Source organism: Mus caroli, unplaced genomic scaffold (genome assembly GCF_978045245.1).
Source record: "Mus caroli unplaced genomic scaffold, Mus_caroli_1 scaffold_16, whole genome shotgun sequence".
Classification (NCBI taxonomy): Eukaryota; Metazoa; Chordata; class Mammalia; order Rodentia; family Muridae; genus Mus; species Mus caroli.
Window position 1 is genome coordinate 25,118,619 of NW_028227271.1, and position 19,426 is coordinate 25,138,044.

General features: G+C 49.7%; 2 protein-coding genes across 2 annotated transcripts in view; one reads left to right on the forward strand and one right to left on the reverse strand.

Annotated features, from left to right (window-relative positions):
• The window catches only part of Eif3l (eukaryotic translation initiation factor 3 subunit L), a 31,100-nt gene extending 22,574 nt beyond the window's left edge, over positions 1-8,526 (reverse strand). Inside the window, exon 1 of the mRNA XM_085831925.1 lies at positions 8,313-8,526. Within this exon, the coding sequence (XP_085688051.1) occupies positions 8,313-8,516 (204 nt within the window). The 5' untranslated portion in view covers positions 8,517-8,526. The remainder of the gene's footprint in view (positions 1-8,312) is intronic.
• Positions 8,471-18,910, forward strand: Ankrd54 (ankyrin repeat domain 54). Its single transcript, XM_021182729.3, has 8 exons — positions 8,471-8,839; positions 10,112-10,159; positions 13,613-13,711; positions 15,907-15,978; positions 16,453-16,500; positions 16,579-16,703; positions 17,433-17,540; positions 17,937-18,910. Exons 1-8 carry the CDS (start codon positions 8,515-8,517, stop codon positions 18,009-18,011), a joined length of 900 nt encoding a protein of 299 aa, XP_021038388.1. The 5' UTR covers positions 8,471-8,514; the 3' UTR covers positions 18,012-18,910.
• Positions 18,911-19,426: the final 516 nt, after the last annotated feature.

Below are 19,426 nucleotides of genomic sequence, written 5' to 3' on the forward strand. Positions count from 1 at the left end.
ACAACCATCCGTGGCGAGATCTGACGCCCTCTTCTGGAGTGTCTGAAGACAGCTACAGTGTACTTACATATAATAAATAAATAAATCTTTAAAAAAAAAAAAGAATAGGCATGTGTGTTTACACGCATGCTCATTCACACCACATTATATGCAGGCTTATGGAAGCTGGAAGAGGATGTTAGTCAGTGAGCTGGGCTTTCAGGCAGTGGTGAGTTACCCAGGCTCCAGGAACTAACTCATGTCCACTGTTTTAAGTTATAGGAAATGAGCCAATTCAAGACAGATTAGATTATATTAAATGCAGGTTTATAGGGAAGCTACTATTGGACAAGTCCACTGGCCCCAAGGACAAGCCCAGTGAAGTTACCATGGGGAGAGAGAAGGAAGGAAGGAGAGGGAGGGAGGGAGGGAGGGAGAGAGAGAGAGGAGGAGGAACACAGAGAGAGCAAGAGTGAGAGCAAGAGAGAGAAGACTGAAATGTCTGGATTATATAGGGCCGAGCCTCCAGAGTCTGTATTATACAGGGGTAAGGGCAGTTCAGGGTTGGGGGTAGAGTATTCCAGGTAGGGACTGAGGGATGCTGGGAGAACCTGGAAGCCAGATCCACTTTGACATATAAAATATGCACCTCAGTCCCAGGGTCCCGAAACCAAACATTCACTGCAAGAGGACCAAGTACCGGTAATGTTATGTTTTATAACATGGTAGAATTGTGGCACAACACGGCAGCGGAGGGAATACCTTGGTGGGCCCATGCCAAGGCATCCTCCTGAGGAATCACACCATGGGGCAGACCTATTTATTATGGAGAGAAGGGAGGGAGGGGAGCAGGGACCTGGAAAGGGGTAGACATGGAAACACAAACACACACACACACACACACACAGAGAGAGAGAGAGAGAGAGAGAGAGAGAGAGAGAGAGAGAGAAGAGAGAGTGGGGTAGTGAACAGTCTTATAAGTTGTCACACCTGGCTAACACTTGGCAGCAGGCAATGTCAGCTGTTGCTAGGTCACTGTCCCTAGGTTCCTGGGAGAAGCCTTGTGGAATTGTCTGTAAGCCAATGTTTAACCACTGAGCCATCTCTCTAGCACCCAAGAGCGTACAGAACCTAAGAGAATCCTAAAAGCCCCGAAAGGTCCTTCCTCACTGGGTACTCCTTCTCATTTCCCTTTGTGCTGGCTTGCTTCTTTTCTCTCCAGTCACAGATTCCATGGCTTAATCGCTAACTCCCCTCTCTCTGTCCACCTAACTCCCCAGTAGCTTACCTAGCTCAGGAGGCATAGGGACCATATGCTGTACACTTTCCATTTCTGCCTCCATCCCAGACCCCACTATTGAGGCTGGATCATGGGTTATGTAGTTGGGTATCTAAAAGGCACCTCAAAATTAGCATGCACAGGGCTTGAGCTGTAGCTTAGTGGCAAAGGGCTTCATAGCAGATGTAAGGCGGTGGGTTTTATCCCTAACATCCATCAAAATGATTCATGCCTTCAATCCTAGGAACACCCAGAGGAAGAGGAGATGGCTCTCTGAGTTCAGGCCAGCCTGGTCTACAGAGTGAGTTCCAGAACAGGCAGGACTAAACAACAACAACAACAACAATTCCAAACTGACCTGTGACTTTCAGATTCAACCCAGTTTCGACTGCAGTTTCCCCTTCTCAATTAAGGAGAACTTTAGTGTTTTGATTGCTTGTGGAGTCCCTGGGCAAATGCTACTGCCAGCAGGGAAGTGGAAGGAGAAAGTCAGGAAAGGAAACCTGGTTCACCGCGACTTAGTGAGCTGGTGTTTGTTCAAACTTCTGGTTTTTTGGTTTTTTTTTTTTTTCTTTTTCTTTTCTTTTTTTTTTTTTTTTTTTTTTTTTTTTTCCGAGACAGGGTTTCTCTGTGTAGCCCTGGCTGTTCTGGAACTCACTTTGTAGACCAGGCTGGCCTCGAATTCAGAAATCCGCCTGTCTCTGCCTCCCAAGTGCTAGGATTAAAGGGAGTCTGATGCCGGGGAGTTTATTATAGACATATTTAAGTACAATATAATTTTGGAAAAGAATCTTCCTGTTAATAAAGCTTAGCATGATTAGACCAGAACTCTTTTGCAAAGTACACGTGACCTCTACCATGAGGATGGGTCCATAGTTTAGAAGCCTAGGATGTGGTGTGGTCTCTGACCATGGTAGTATAGAGGTCAGCAGGCTATAGGGTGCATGTAAAATCTCCCCTACGGATGGGTTCTATTGACAGAGAAACAAAGCTAAAAGTCTAGGGCGGGAGAGTCTGGGGGATTCCAGTGAAGCCTGGCCTTCCAGAGAGCAAAGTTCACTAGATTATTAACCTTATCTCTCCCCAGCCTTCTGGGTGGAAAACAGGGATGCACACCCCCTGAAGAGAGAAGGCTGTGTGCTCAACACTCCTGGTTTCACCAGTGCTTATCTGTGAGCTCAAGGACACTGTGCCCTCCAAAGTCACTCATCTCAAAACCTCTGTCACCATCCTTCCCTTCTCTCCCTCTCTCATCTTCCATATTCAATGCATCTGAAAATCTTGCGGGCTCTACTTCCAAAAACAGTCCTATAAGCTAGAATCTAGCCACCTTGTTTCCATCATTTTTGTCCCAGCCCCCATCTATACTGTAATAGCTTCTTCCACTCTCTGGCTTCCATTTAAGCCCATTTTTGTACAATTGCATTTGAGTGGAGACTAGGTGCATTGATTGACGGCACATACTCAGCTTAGCAAGGCTACATTGGTGAGCAGATGAAAGCCCTTACGGACCATGCAATCTTTCATCACAGGGCGTTTGATTTTGCAAGGCTCCTTCGCAAATGGGAGAGCAGGACTTCAAAGGCAAAAGAAGCGAGCAGCCCCGAGCTCCTGCAATAGAGGATCTAGTAGCTAAGGGGCTGCCTTCTTCTCTTGATCTGTTGCCTGGGGTTTGAGGTAGGAAATTTTCTGCTTTTGGGTTATAACTCATATCCCAGCCTGTCATGGTTTTTCAGATGGATGGATTTGAAGCTTCCTGTAGGCAAAGTTTTAGCTACTTTATAGGTTACCTTTTTCTACTTCAACTTTATCCCTTCCAACCCCCAGCAGTAGATAGGAGAGACAGACTAGAGTGGAAAAGGTGAGTCAATATTACTAACTAGACTACTTCCTACTGATTAGGGGCGTCGAGGGAGGCAACTTTGTTCTTCATTATCAGGAGTTTGCCAACCAGCAAACAGCAAACCAACAACCAGCTGACAACAGCAGCAGCAGCAGCAGAAACCATCTGTAGCTGGCTGGCAAAGTCACGCCCCTGCCAGAGCATGAGGCAAATCATCATCTGCTGCTGTGTCCCGTATCACACATCTTGGATTAAAACAAAAACCTATTCACATAACTGACCCAAAACCCACTGACCCTCTCTCAGCCTTCCCTTTTTAATCCCTCGCCATTCCTTTGTGCTAACCTCAGATACCCAGAAACATTTTCTACCAAGGACCTGCCAGTAGCCACACTGGGCTGGGACTCAGGAAAAAGATTCTCATTACGCTTCCTGTTATGTAACAGCTGTAAGGGGAAAGGTATCCTGGCAGTCCAGAGCCAAGGGATACTACAAAGTCAGACTGCACTACAAGCCTCACTCAAGAGATTTCTTAGGAGCAGCAAGGGGAGTGGAGCCTTCCAGGGTGGAGATACCTAGGGTGGGGATTGGTGGGATTTCAAGTCCAGAACTTGAGGTCACCTCACAGATGGGTGGGGTTTCATGTCCTGAGTTTAGGCTTTTTGCTCTGCAGGATTGGGGCTGGGTCCAGCCATTAGAGCCGATGAAGGGTTCTGTGGGTGGAACCTGGCAGTTGGAAGTTGAGAGACCCCTATTTAAATGCTTGACCCACATTATGAGGAGGCATGGCCTTGTTGGAGGAAGTATGTCACTGTGGTGGGCGGGCTTTGAGGTCTCCTATGCTCAAGCTACACTCAGTGTGGTACACAGTTTCCTCCTTGTTGCCTGCAGATCAAGATCTAGAACTCTCAGCTCCTTCTCTGGTAACATGCCTGCTTGCACACCACTATGATTTGCATCAGGATGTGATGCAAACCTCTGAACCCCTGAACCTATAAGCCAGGCCCAATTAAATGTTTACCTGTAGAAGAGTTGCCTTGTCATGGTGTCTCTTCATAGCAATGAAACTGAGAGAGAGGTCCTCAGGGGAGGGGCTGGTCTCTCATGTGCCTCTAGGGGCTTACACCTGCCCCTCATTAAGATATGTTTATTCTTAGCCTGCTTGCAGGAGCCTCTCCTCGCACCCCAGACCTATTCATTAGGGACTCCATTTTTCCCAGTAGCCCTTTCATCTCTCTCCAGACTTACACCTTGTCCTTCTTCAGCCTGCTTGCAGAAGCCCTTTCTCTCACGACACTTCCATTCCCTGGGACCTTCCTACTCTCAGAATGATCTGATTACTGTTAGCATTTCGTCTAAGCTCTGCCCCACAGTTACCTGGCAACAGCCAGGTGTGCCTGGCTACAGGGGCTGTTTGTTCCCTCCTCTCCCTCTCTCCCTCTCTCCCTCTCTCCCTCTCCCTCTTTCTCTGTTTCTCTCTTACCTTCCTGCTTCCTCTCTGTCCTCTTGCCCCTTCCCTTTCTCTCCCCATTCCACTCCCCCCCCCCTCCATGTGCTCATAGCCAGCCTCTACTTCTCTACTCTCTCCGCCTTTCTCTGCCTCTACTACCCTCCTAGCTCCCCTCCCCATGCCCTAAATAAACTCTATTCCATACTATACTATCTCCTGGCTGGTCCCTCAGGGGAAAGGGATGCCTCAGCATGGGCCTGCCAAGGCACTCCTTTCCCCCACACCTCACCACACCTCCACCAAAACATATCCCTCCTCTCCTTATCTTTTTATAAATGAATCAATTACCCCTAGTGTAAATGTTACAGCTCAGACCGGTACCCTGGCAGTCAGGAGCCAAAGAATACAACACAACGGAGTCAAACTGTACAACACAAGAAATTTATTGGGAGGAGTCTTAGTTAGGGTTTTATTGCTGTGAAGAGACACCATGACCATTGGCAACTCTTAGAAAGAAAACATTTAATTAGAAGGGGCTTACGGTTTCAGAGGTTTAGTCCATTATCATCAATGTAGGAAGCATGGTAGCATGCAGGCAGAGTTCTACATCTTGATCACCAGGAGACTGGGTACCATACTGGCATAGTTTAAGCATAAGAAACCTCAAAGCTTGCCCCATAGTGACACACTTCCTCCAACAAGGCCACACCCCCTAATAGTGCCACTCCCTATGAGCCAAGAATTTAAACTCCAGAGTCTGTGGAGGTCATTCCTATTCAAATTAGCAGAGGAGGGAAAAACCCTAATAGGGTGGCTGCCTGGGCTCCAGAGAGCAACAGAAGAGGCCTCAGCAGAGAGCAGGGTTTCTATATGGTTGGTGTCTTAGGAGCAGGGATGGAGCTTTCCAGTGTGCCCTGATCTTGGGACAAATTTAGGGGCTGATGGGATTTTGTTTTCCTATAGGGTAGGACCTGGCCACTCTCCTGCTTTGAGGGCCTGGGAAGCCCATTACAGCCCTTAGAAAACAGCCGATCCTGCCATTAGGGAAGTCTAGGGGCCGGGCCTCAGCAGCTGGAGCCCATCAGGCCAAAGCCAGGCCAGCAGAAGCCCAGCCACTCGCATGCCTTAAGGGTTTTTAAGTTTGGGAAGTGAATTTCTGCCCAGTGCAAGAATGCAGCTTGAGTTGCGTGAAGAGCCAACATCTAGCTCTTTCCATAGCACCTCGCAGCCTCCTTTCTACCACACACTGACATGCAGAATTTGGGACCCCACAGCCACCAAACCTGCCTAGGATCCAGAGAGGACAACCACAACCAAAAAAACCACAGCACCCCTCTGCAGAAAAGAAAGACAAGACAAACACCACAAAGTACATCTCCAGAAGCTTAGACCTCACCGACAAACACAGGCAAGACAGTGTGCCTGCACCGGAACCCAGCAACCTCACAGCACTTGGCCCCCAAAAATGCAATAGAAGCTGGATAGTGGTGGCACATGCTCTCAATCCCAGCACTTAAGAGGGGCAGAGGGAGGCAGATCTCTGAGGTCAAGGCCAGCCTGGGCTACAGAATGAGTTCCAAGACAGTCAAGGCTACACAAGGAAACTCTATCTAGAAAAGCAAAAGCAACAGAAAGAACCAGAGGAGGTGGATAGCTCCAAGGAAACAATGTTCTCCAAACCCAACAAGGACTGATACACAAATGAACTCACAAAGGCTGGGGACCAGATAAGGTCCCAGTGACGAGAGGTGGAAGTGGGCACCGGCTCCACCCATCAATTCCTATCTTGCAATCAGTACCAGATTGCAAAGACAGGTTTCTTCAATGACGTCTCAGGAATATATAAACTATACTTCCATGTGGGCCCTATCCCCAGGAGTGGTTGACAAACAGAAAATGAACTCAACTTTGTTTTTGCAAACTTTTGTTTTATATTGTGTTGTTTGGGCATTTTTTGTATCATTGGTCCTTTGCCATTTTGTGGATATGTTATTGTTGTGTGTGTGTCTGTTTTGTTTTGTTTGTTTTTTTTTTTTTTTTTTTTTTTGGTTTTTCGAGACAGGGTTTCTCTGTGTATCCCTGGCTGTCCTGGCACTCACTTTGTAGAGCAGGCTGGCCTCGAACTCAGAAATCCGCCTGCCTCTGCCTCCCGAGTGCTGGGATTAAAGGCGTGCGCCACCACGCCCGGCCTGTTTTGTTTTTAATAAGGGAAGGGCATGAAGGTAGATGGGTAAGGAGGTGTGGAGGGTCTTAGAGGAGTTGGAGAAGAGAAAAGCATGATCAAAATCTATTGTATGAAATTTTTTTTTCAATTAAAAATATTTTTAGGCTGGACGTGGTGGCACACGCCTTTAATCCCGGCACTTGGGAGGCAGAGGCAGGCAGATTTCTGAGTTTGAGGCCAGCCTGGTCTACAGGGTGAGTTCCAGGACAGCCAGGGCTCTGCAGAGAAACCTTGTCTCAAAACAAACAAACAAACAAACAAACAAAATTTTTTAAGGAAGCAGAAGCAGTTGGATCTCTGTAAATTGGAAGCTAGCCTGGTCCACAGAGTAAATTCTGGTTAAGCCAGGCTGCACTTAGAAACCCTGTTTCAGCCGGGCGGTGGTGGCGCATGCCTTTAATCCCAGCACTTGGGAGGCAGAGACAGGCGGATTTCTGAGTTCGAGGCCAGCCTGGTCTACAAAGTGAGTTCCAGGACAGCCAGGGCTACACAGAGAAACCCTGTCTCGAAAAACCAAAAAAAAAAAAAAAAAAAAAAGAAACCCTGTTTCAGAAAACAAAAAAAAAGCCCCCCCCCAAAAAGCCCCCCCCAAAAAAAACAAAAACCCCAAACAAACAAAAAGGTAAAGAAGTATCTATCCATCCATCCATCCATCTGTAATCCTTGCCCTCAGGAGGCAGAGGCAGGTGAACCTGAGTCTGAGGACCTAATGGACTACACAATCAGTTTCAGTACAGCCAGGGCTACACGGAGAAACCAACCCTTTGAGGTCAGAAAGACCAACTCCAAGAAGGTGCCCTCAAATCACAAACTTGGGGTAGGCAGAACAGGACTATAACCCAAGGCCTTTAATTAGCATAAGGTAGTGCTACAGGTATTTATTTGCTCTCTCAAGTGTTTTCTATTTTATTTACCAGCTGATAGAGTATAAATGACTTGTGTGGTGTGTGTGTGTGTGTGTGTGTGTACTTGCACCTCCCTTGGGTCAAGTTCAGGCCAGTGATCCGTAGGACTTTCAGGGCTGAGGAATTGCTCTTCGTTAATCTGCCTACTGCAGGGTTACTCTTGTACAATTACATAGAATATAATTTTTTGGGTAAAGCAGCGATTCCGGAGGAGGGCAAGAGAACGCGACAAAGGCAAATCTATTACGTTAGAAGATGTTATCGCCTATTTCGTGATGATATCTACAAATCATAGTGTGTTGGGTTTTTTTTTTTTTTTTTTTTTTTTTTTTTTTTTTTTTGAGTTCATTGACTCAAAACACACCTACACGAGAGTAGTTCGGGTTTTTTCACTTTCCTTTCCGATTGGCTGGAGACCTTCTTACCTTGATTGGCTAAAGCATTTGCCATTCATCTTTCCGGAGTTATCACAGGAAGAAAAGGAAGAAAGGAGTGTCCTGAACGCAGCTATTTTATTGGCTCTGGTAGTAACACCGCTTCGTGCAAAAGCAATCCTAATCTGTGATTGGCTCTTTTGCCCGCCAGTCATACTACCGAAAACCAGTGTTCGCCTTGTAGTCTGCCTTCCTTACCTGATTGCCTGTGCTGTGAAGGCTGTGCGAACTCTGATTGGTCCGTTGCTCTGGCGCGGTCCGACCCGCCCGCAGTCTGTTGCTGTGGTTGCAGGCCCCGCCCGTCCGTTCGCTGACAGCGAGGCTTCTCCTGGAGGGAAGTGGGTCCGTTGGTCGGTTCGGAGCGAGGCTGGCGCTGCCAGGCCCGCGCCTAGCCGTTGCCATGGCAGCCACCGGCGGGGGCGCGGACGACGAGTCGCGATCAGGCCGCTCGAGCTCGGACGGCGAGTGCGCGGTGGCGCCGGAGCCTTTGGCGGAAGCCGGAGGCCTGGTGTCTTTCGCGGACTTCGGCGTTTCGCTGGGCAGCGGCGCCGGCCTCCCGGGCCGGGCGGTGGGCAGGGCCCAGTCCTCGCTGCGCTACCTCCAGGTCCTGTGGCAGCAGGACGTCGAGCCTCGCGACGAACTGCGTTGCAAGATTCCCGCCGGGCGGTTGAGGCGTGCCGCCAGGCCCCACCGTCGGCTCGGGCCCACGGGCAAGGAGGTGCACGGTGAGCTCCGCCAGGAACCCTGGGGTTGCTTGTGAGTGATCTTAGTGATCGCAGTGGTTTGAGCTGCGGAGGACCGTGGCTTCATCCACTTGTTCATCCCTGAATAAAAACTTTACACTCCCGAGGGTGGTTATTAGACAATAATGTGGGACAATGGAGAATACTTTTATAAGTAAAGGAGGGAGCCCAGAGCCAACTTGTGTGAATGCACAGATCTGAATCAGACTGCCCCACACTTGGCTCGTAAGCAACCTATAGTCACTTAGGGTCTCGGTTTTCTATTGTAGAATGGTACACTACCAGCCTTACTAGGGTGTTAAAAATTAGGCAGGGTTCTGAACATATATTCTTCTCTTTCGAGGGGCCAAACACTTGTTTGATACATTTATTTATTTATTTATTTATTTATTGGTCTTTCCAGACAGGGTTTCTCTGTGTAGCCCTGGCTGTCCTGGAACTCACTCTGTAGACCAGGCTGGCCTCGAACTCAGAAATTCGCCAGCCTCTGCCTCCCAAGTGCTGGGAATAAAGGCGTGCACCACCACAGCCTGGCAAGAATGGAAAGTTTTAAGGTTTCTTTTTACACCTAACAACGTTTGACCTGGTATACTGGTGTTATAAAAATTAAAAGAGAATTTCAAACAAAACAAAACTGGTATATTGGACATGCAATTGTTATATCTAGTTTGCAACTTTTTGGGTTACTTTCTAACAGCTAAGGTATTGCTTCCTGTTAGTTCTCAAATAGAGGCAATGTCTTTGAAAGGGGGAAGGTTTCTGCTTAGGAATTATCAAGTTTGGTAAGTTGTTTAGGAGTGACCCGCTTTGAAGTCAAATCATAAGAGGTTGACTGTGATCAGCTCAGAAAGTACTAAATAAACCCTCATGTCCTTTCTGTCTTAAAAAAAATTAATCTCAAATTTCGTTATAACAGCTTGGAGCTGACAGGACAGTTCAGCCTTGTATTATAGATAATAGACTGAGACCCAGGATAAGTAACTGGCTTGCTCAAGGTCAACAGCTACCACAAGTGGCAGCAATTAGATCTGGCTCCAGAAGTCACATTTGCTACAGAAAGTGGCCTCTCCGTGGCCCTGATCCAGTTTCTCCTTGTTGCTGGGCCAGTATGTTCTATCCGGACACCTTTGCTTCAGCACTGCCGGGACTGAAGGTGGAGCTAAGGAGAGGCTAGGGAGCCATGCACCTTCTGTTTTGTTCTGGTTTTTGTTTTGTTTTGGTTTGGTTTTTAAACTGTCATTTCTCTCTCTATAGCTCTGAAGAGGCTGAGGGACTCTGCCAATGCCAATGACGTAGAAACAGGTGAGTGTGCCCAGGCAGACCTATGGGCGGATGGGGAAGGAAAAAGCCAAGCCCTACGTCCCTGGGCTGTCAGCCAGCTCGCCCTCACTCCCCTGGAGCAGGCTCACTACACTTACTCCTTGACTCTGAAGTCACCGTGCAAAATGGAAGCATGGTACTAGCCTTCACCATGCTCCCCTATCACTCGGAGTTTTCCTGGTTGGTGTCATAGTGTTTATCACTCTGTGTGCTTCCTTATCCTAGCAACCATGTCTGCCTGTCTGTTTTGTTTTTTTGTTTTTTTAACCCCCTGGGACTCAGCATAGCCCTCAGCAAAGAGCAAGCGCCCATTTTGGAACTTGTGGCTCCCAGGAATGAACCCGCCACCTTGACTGACAAGTGGCAACCCTGGCTGCTCAGTAGCTGGTCCTTAGACCTGTTGGTTTTTGTTTTGTTTTGTTTTGTTTTCCCAAGATAGGGTCTATTTGTGTAGCCCTGGCTGTCCTGGAACTCACTCTGTAGACCAGGCTGGCCTCGAACTCAGAGATCTGCCTGCCTCCTGAGTGCTGTTTTAGACCTGTTATTAACAGGGCACCTGAGAATCATAGGTGGGGCTCCCTTCAGGACACTGAGACTGGCTTTCTATTGATGCTTCTAAGCATTCCCTAATTGAGGTACAGCATCAGACGTACCAGGACTACTTCTAGGACAAATGCTACTGCTACTGACAATGCCTCCCATGTGTCAGGGGAAATGGGGTGCTAGTTTACTGTGGCTGCTGTATTGTCAGACTTCTGTCACTGACTATTTAGCCTGTGAGAGCTCTTTCTTGGCTCATAATTTCAGGTCTTTTAGTCCTCACGGTTTTTTCCTCTAATCGTACCTCACCATGGTGGAGTACGCCCTCAGTCCCAGCCCTAGGGAGACACAGTTGGATCATAAATTAAAGCCAGTCGAGTCTACATAACCTCTAAGTCGGCCTGGGATAGAGAGGGAGATAAAAATAACAGGTTTGGGGGGCTGGCGAGATGGCTCAGTGGTTAAGAGCAGTGACTGCTCTTCCGAAGGTCCCGAGTTCAAATCCCAGCAACCACATGGTGGCTCACAACCATCCGTAATGAAATCTGATGCCCTCTTCTGGAATGTCTGAAGACAGCTACAGTGTACTTACATATAATAAATAAATAAATAAATCTTTAAAAAAAAAAAAAAAAATAACAGGTTTGGCCTGGGGAATGGCTCAGTGGGTAAGAACACTTAGTGTAAAAGCCATAGGACTTGAGTTCAAATCCCCAGGGCCTGTGTGAAAAACTTAGTTATGGCTCACTGTCCTTGTAACCCCAGCCTTGGGGGACTGGAGACAGGTGGCTCCTAGGAGCTTGAAGGACAGCAAATGAACTGGGAGAGGAAGCTGCAGGTTCAAGGAGAGAGACCTTGAGTTATAAAAAGATAGCAAGGGCTGGGCATGGTGGCACACACCTTTAATCCCAGCACTCGGGAGGCAGAGGCAGGTGGATTTCTGAGTTAGAGGCCAGCCTGGTCTACAAATCTACAAAGTGAGTGCCAGGACAGCCAGGGCTACACAGAGAAACCCTGTCTCGAAAAACCAAAAAAAAAAAAAAAAAGCAAGTGGCTCATAATCCCTGATGTCGTCCTCTGCTCTCCGCATGCATACACCGTGAACATATAAGCTGTCACCACTGATGGCAGGCCCGTGGTTACGGGAGCCGGCTTCCAGCAGGCGTGGGGCTACCTCAGGAACCTGCTTCCAGATGGTCCCTTTACCTTTGGCACAGCAGTTGTCAGCAGGCCCAGGACCTGGGGTCGGGGCTGCTGCCCCACTACTCAGCTTGATCTGTTGGCCATGAAGTTTAATGGTTTAGGATGTTTGAACATCACCTTAGAAATGTTTCTTATTTGGGGGAGCAAGTGTCATGGTGGGCTTGTGGATGTCAGAGGACAACTTGTGGGACTTACTCCCTCCTTCTACCACGTGCGATTGAACTCAGCTCATCAGTACCCACTGAGCCTTCCTGTCCACCCAGCTGTGCCCCCCCCCCTTCTTTTTTAAATGTCTCTAGTATGTGGCAAGAGAATAGGGTTCGGGCTAGTGGATATCAGTTTAGCCTTGAACTTGTGACTCTCCTCCCTCTGTCTCAGCCAGTCATCAACACTAACTGAGCAGGCACTTACAGGGAGGGCACCATGCCTCGCACCAAAGCTCTCTGCCTGTGAAATAGCTGAGGAAGAAGACTGTAAAGTAACAACCAGGTCAAAACCCACACTGAACACAAACCATAGCAGTGAGAGACTCTGTTTCATGTCTCCTGGTTCACTGTGGCCCCTGAGCCTTACGCTGTCTCGATGGGCAAAGTGTCCTGGTCTGTGATGTGGCTGTGACACCTCGCTGGGCCACGGTGAGGCTAGTGCCTGGCCAGGACTCTGAGTACACTGAGTACACACTGTACAGTGAGGACCACAGCCTCTTGCTGTTCAGGATCAGGATGAACACGGGAGAGATGTGGGAGAGAAAGAAGGGCTGACTCAGCTCGGGAGAGACATGTGGACAGGAAGCAGTTCTTCTGGCTGCAGGGACTCAGATCCCTGACAAAAAGAGCCTATAATGTCACTGACTCAAAATGACTGGCAGCAATTTTCCCCACTTGTGTGAACACGGTCATTAGTGTGTAATGTCTTCCCCTTTCCAGGGCCTCTCGCTGTTAGGGATGGAGTACCACATCCATTATCCCATCACGGCAGTGCCACAGATAGGCAGGGCAGAGACTCTGCTGCCCATTTTCTGGTGACTGCAAGTCCAGGCCTTCATGCCTTCCCAGCCCAGCCCCTCCTACCACCTCACACTGTAGGCTGTGCAGTTCTTTCTTGCTTACCTTAGCCTGGGATTCTGTGTGTCCCCAGGGCTTGTGCTCTTTCCCCTTCAAAGTGCTGCTGCTTCTTGACAACCAAGCAAGTCCCAGCCAGTGGCTTGGGCAGCTGTGTCCAGATGGGATGCATATGTATCTGAGCAGAGACAAAGGGATGAAGTCACAGTCTATCCCGGAATTACTGTGACTCTTCATGTCCTACCATGGAGATAGCCCCTTCTGATGCCTAGAGACAGAGCTTAAACACAGCGACTGCTGGGGCAGTGGTGGTGCACGCCTTTAATCCCAGCCCTTGGGAGGCAGAGGCAGATGGATTTCTGAGTTCGAGGACAGCCAGGGCTACACAGATAAACCCTGTCTCGAAAAAACAAAACAAAACAAAACAGAAAACCAGAGTCCACGGCCATTCCCATATGAGAGTTCCTCACAGGGCTAGAAGGGCCAGCATCCAGGAGGGACCAACCTTCGTGTGAACTATGGATGGCTCATCTGGAGGGGCCCTTGAGCATCGTCCATCCCTAAGGACTGCAGCATAGCTAACATGCCTGCTTTATCACCCTTCTCCTCCCTCCCCCATCCTGGTTGTCAGTGCAGCAGCTGCTGGAAGATGGGGCGGATCCCTGCGCAGCGGATGATAAAGGCAGAACTGCCCTCCATTTTGCTTCCTGCAATGGCAATGACCAGATTGGTGAGTCCTGGGAGGCAACAGGAGCAGGTCACAGGCAGTAACAGTTTCTAAGCAGTGGGGGAGGAAGTACTGGAGAAACTGAGTTCTATATCCTGTTCCAAAAGAAAATAGAAGACTGTCTCATGGGCAGCTGGGAGGAGGGTCTCAAAGCTCATCCCCATAAACACTTTTTCCAACAAGGCCACACCCACTCCAACAATGCCACAGGTCCTAATAGTGCCACTCCCTGGGCCAAGCATGTTCAAACCACCACACTAGCCCTCTTTTGGTTTTGTTTTTTCTTTTTTTTTTTTTTCAAAAGGTTTATTTATTATTTTATGTATGTGAGTACACTGTAGCTGTTGTGAGCCTTCATGTGGTTGTTGGGAATTGAATTTTTAGAACCTCTGCTAGCTCTGGTCAAACCTGCTTGCTCTGGTCAACTCTGCTGGCTCAGTCCCTGGTCTCTCTGGCCCAAAGATTGATTGATTGATTATTATACATAAGTACACTGTAGCTGACTTCAGACACACCAGGAGGTGTCAGATCTCGTTATGGGTGTTTGTGAGCCACCATGTGGTTGCTGGGATTTGAACTCAGGACCTTTGAAAGAGCAGTCAGTGCTCTTACCCGCTGAGCCATTTCACCAGCTCCAAAGATATATTTTTTTTAATATTTATTTATTTATTTATTATATGTGAGTACACTGTAGCTGTCTTCAGACACTCCAGAAGAGAGCATCAGATTTTGTTACGGATGGCTGTAAACCACCATGTGGTTGCTGGGATTTGAACTCAGGACCTTTGGAAGAGCAGTCGGCACTCTTAACTGCTGAGCCATCTCACCAGCCCAAGATTTATTTATTAATTATACATAATACACTGTAGCTGATTTCAGATGCACCAGAAGAGGTTGTCACATCTCATTACAAATGGTTGTGAGCCACCATGTGGTTGCTGGGATTTGAACTCAGTACCTTCAGAAGAGCAAGCAGTCAGTGCTCTTAACTGCTGAGCCATCTCACCAGCTCCTTGTTTTGTTTTTCAAGACAGGGTTTCTCTGTGTAGCCCTGGCTGTCCTAGAACTCTCTCTGTAGATCAGACTGGCCTTAAAATCAGAGATCCTCCTGCCTCTGCCTCCTGAGTGCTGGGATTAATGCTGTGTGCCACCAGCTCCCAGCTTTACTTTTTATTTTAAGAAAGGATCTTAGTAAGTTGTCCAGGTGGCCTTGAGCTTGAAACCCTCTAGCCTTAGTCCCCTGAATAGCTAGAATCCCAGACCTGAGCCACTAGGCCCAGCTACGGCTCCATGCTGCTCTTTCCTATTGTTAGTGGGTTTTTCTATGTGTGACTCTTTATTACTTTTTGCCTACCCCACAAAGATAGCCATCTCTTTCCCTCTAGAAAGGTGACAGTGTTACTGTTTACATTTCATCTATGACCAGTCCCTCTGGAATTAGCTTTTGTTTTGCGAGCCTTAGCCTGGCCTCCCTGTACAATGTCCTTATTCCAAGGTGATTCTAGCTGGTGATTGGCAAGCCGTGGAACCGTGAGGTAGCCTGGGGCTGCTAAAGAGGAGCTTGTTCCTGGAGTGCAGCATCATCTCTGCCTGGCTCTCACGGCAGCTCGACACTGCAGGGGGAATAGGAAATGCCTTCAGGAGACCCTCCTAGAGTCCTTGGTTCCTGACCCCTGCATCCTGCACCCTATATGCCACAACACGTGGGCCATGTCTGGACTCTGCACTCCACTGCAATGGAGATTGCTGGTTTCTTTGAAGACAGAAAGGCACAGTCAGCAGTGAGACTGTTGGCTCGGTTTGTGGTCCCTAACCTCTGAGCCCTGATGTCCACGTTACCACTGAACACTGATGTCATCCTCAGACTTAGGAACATTTATAGTTATTGGACCAAGTATGGTCCAATAACTCAACAAAGCGACTCTGAGCCCCCAGAGAAAAGGCGACATGAAGCTCTTCAACCTGGTACTGTGTTCCAGGTGGCCCTGTAGTTGGGAGTGATGGGATGAGATGAGGTCTGTCCCTGAGGAGTGGGGACATCCAAGGCCGTGTATAGCTAAGGTGACATTAGTGACAGGACAGGGAAGAAGCCAGAAATTTCCACTTTACTCCACATTCCGAGCACATCTCCGCTGGCTTCGGGTGAGGTTAGTTGGGGGGCACCTCTAACAGAATATTGTGAATTTTTGTATCTTCAGTGCAGCTGCTCCTGGACCATGGAGCTGACCCCAACCAACAGGATGGTCTGGGCAACACGCCATTGCACCTGGGTAAGTCTTCCAAAGCCGCCACAAGCAAGACTTCTAACATGTGAAGCCTAGGTCTCGACAGGCCACCCACAGGATCTCCTAACATCCTGGCCTGGCCTGCGCCACAAGTCTGCACTCCCCACAGCCTCTGTCCCATGGACCATCCTTTCCCAGTAGGCTGTGTGTGTGCTTGTCAGGGCTGTTGTGCACCCTGGACTGGCTGCAGACAGCTCTGCTAGGCAGTGGGTTGTGAGCCCTTTGGCTGCCCCAGCCTTGCTGCTGACTTGCCCTATCAATTATAGTGAGTCCTAGCTCCATGCCTCAGTTTCCCCAGCTGCCCAGGGGGAAAACTGGACTTGGTCTGAGTCCTACTCAGTAGGGCATCCTGCCCTGGTGACATGGTCCCAGGAGGTAACACGGCACAGCCCCGCTCAGAGACTCGGCTGTTCTTCCCTTGATCCCTGAAGTGGTCCTTAAGTCTCTCTCCTTTCACAGCGGCCTGCACCAACCATGTTCCTGTCATCACCACACTGCTTCGAGGAGGTATGTGGCCTTCCCCGTCCCCTGCCCGCCTGTTTCTCCATCTCATCGCCAGCATGCCTCCTCTGCCTGTTCCCACAGGGGCCCGTGTAGATGCCCTAGACAGAGCTGGCCGCACGCCCCTACACCTGGCCAAGTCGAAGCTGAACATCCTACAGGAGGGTCATTCCCAGTGTCTGGAGGCTGTCCGCCTGGAGGTGAAGCAGGTGAGTGATTCCTCCTGGTGGGTACCAGGCTTAGCAGACAGCCTGTCTCTGCTAGGGCTCCCAGTCTAAGCCACTGACCCCCAGCAGCCCTGCTCCTCCGTTGTGTGTCGTGGTGAATTAGTTAAAACATTTTGGCTCAGGGTGGGGGGTGTCACTCGCTCAATGCACCCACCCAAGAACTCTGCATCTGCAAATGACACACACACACACACACACACACAAACACACACACACACGTACTATACACAGGCCAGCTAATTTTGATATGCGTTGACTAGCTCAATGGCTGAGCATTTGTAATCCTCCCCACCTAACACCTCCAAAATCTGTTTTTGTCTTTGCTGCCCTGTTACTTTCTGGGCAGCCCCACCCCCAACCCCCATAGGACTATTTTCCATTTCCACCTTTGTGCTGGATGAATTTTCATCTGCAGCTCTCAAACCTAATCCTTCTTTCTCCAGGTCATGGCAATTCTCCCCCTCCTTTCCTCTCTCTCAGTCCCTTGCCCACACAATCTAAAGGACCCGCCCCATCCTCCTGCCCTGCCATTGGCTGTATGGCAATTCCTTACTATTAATCAAAGGTAGCTGGGGGCAGGGACCCTGGGGTCTGGAAGCACAGCGTTTGGGAGCTGAAATAAGACAAAGCATTAGAACCGATACAGTTGCAGTACCAGTGGCGCCTTGCCTGTGCCTGCCCACTAGCCTGCGGCTCCCTACCTCCTTCCAGATCATCCACATGCTACGGGAGTACCTGGAGCGCCTGGGGCGGCATGAGCAGCGAGAACGGCTAGATGACCTCTGCACCCGCCTCCAGATGACAAGTACCAAAGAACAGGTGAGCTGCAGCCACCGGACCAGGCAGTCCAGTCCTGCTCCAGTGCAGCCAGACCCATGTATCAAAAAAGACAGGACCTAGTGTGTTGCCACCACCGTGACCCTCCCAGCCTCTGCTTACATCCTTGAAGCTGAAGTGGGTGGTGGGTGCTCAAGTCCCTATTCTCAGGGGCAGTAGCAGACTACGTGATGTCCAGGATGAACCCATAGCGAGAAAGGTTGGTGTCGGGGCCTTCACTGGTCAAGGACTCTGCTGAGCACAACGCAAAAGTCTCCAACCCCCACCCTGGTCATCAGAACATCATGAGGGGAAGCACTTGTATGCCCTGAAGAGGGGCAATGCCGTGCTCCCTGCCCAGTGTGATATCCCTGGATCAGCCTGGCTATCTCCCTGCAGGTGGATGAAGTGACAGACCTCTTGGCCAGCTTCACCTCCCTCAGTCTGCAGATGCAGAGTATGGAGAAGAGGTAGCGAGGGAGGCTGCTCCTTGCTTTGCCGCTGCCCTCTGAGCTCGCTACCGGGAAAGCCCGGGGAACTCTGGAGTTCCACCTTGCCCTTGCCCTTAGATGCCAAGGGCAGAACTGACAGTCTGCGTCATCTCTCTGGGTTGGGACCACAGCCCCTGCTCCTGCTGCATAATGCCAGCCTCTGTAGCCACATTCTAGGCCCACACATGCTGTCTGTAGCAGACTCCTCCTGTGGCCTCCCTGTGCCCTCAGCACACCTCAGAGCCCTCTAGTTCTTCCCAGCCATGGGCTTCTGTTCCCGTCATCGGGCCGGCACTCTGAGGCCACCCGGGCTGCTTTGGGTCACTAAGCTTGCCCCTTACACCAGCACTTCAGTTTAGCCCTGCTCCTTCCTTTCAAGGAAACACTGCACTGTCTCTGAGCAGAAGAGGGACATTGCTCAAGATTAGGAAGGACCCGGTTTAGCCCAAAGAAAGCTCTGCAGCTCCTTCCCCCACAGTCACTGAAACACTACGAATGGGCGTCCGTTTTGCAGCCCTGTTCTCAGTGATGGATAGTGGGTCATGGGCTCAGGTCCTTCTCCCAGGATCCTCTAGGCCTTGGGTGTTGTGACAGAGTCTGTACAGGTATATAACTAGAGGTATTGAGCTGAGAGGGCCCTGGATCACCTAGGTGAGCTGGGTATCACCCCAGGGAGCCCTGGGGGAGGAGGCAGGAGGGGACTGGCACCATGTGGATGTGAGATGGTGAGAAAGAAGCTGGGAGCCAGCAGAGGACAGCTGGTGGGTCCCTCGGAACCTCCAGCAGGGACTGGCTCTGCTGACAGCTACACCAGAGCCCAGCCGGACATGTTTTCGTTTCTGGCCTCCACAATTGTGAAAAGAAATCTGTTGGTTAAACTGGTTGTTGTTTTTTGTGTTTTGTTTTGGGTGGGGGGGGGGGGGTGAGCGTTGGCTTCCTGTAGTGGCAACAGGAACTGAGAAAGTAGCAGGGCCCAGATTCATTGCAGAGGTCTCAGGTCTACTGAGCCTGTCTGACCTAGCCTATCCCAAAGGAGACATACCTGGGGTATTTTAGGGGGTGGGGGACAGCACAAATCTTCACCTAGAAGGTGCTCCCTCTAGACAGGGATTCATTTGGCCAACAGCTTCTAGGCTCCCAGTCCATGACTGACCTGGCATTGTCCCACTTTCTCTCCAAGCTGGAAGCCCTGGCTACTGGCAAAAGAGAGCCTGTCTTCAAATGCCAGCCTGGTACTGAACTGAAACTCAGCCACTCCCCAGACCCTGGAGGAAGAATTGGGTGAAATTTCTACCCCTAGCTCTCTGCAGGGAGGAAAACCCCAAATCTCCTATGTTGGTAGGCTTGGGAGGGCAAAGTGCTTCAGCAACCTAAAGGCCTGGGAGGGGCAGCCACTGT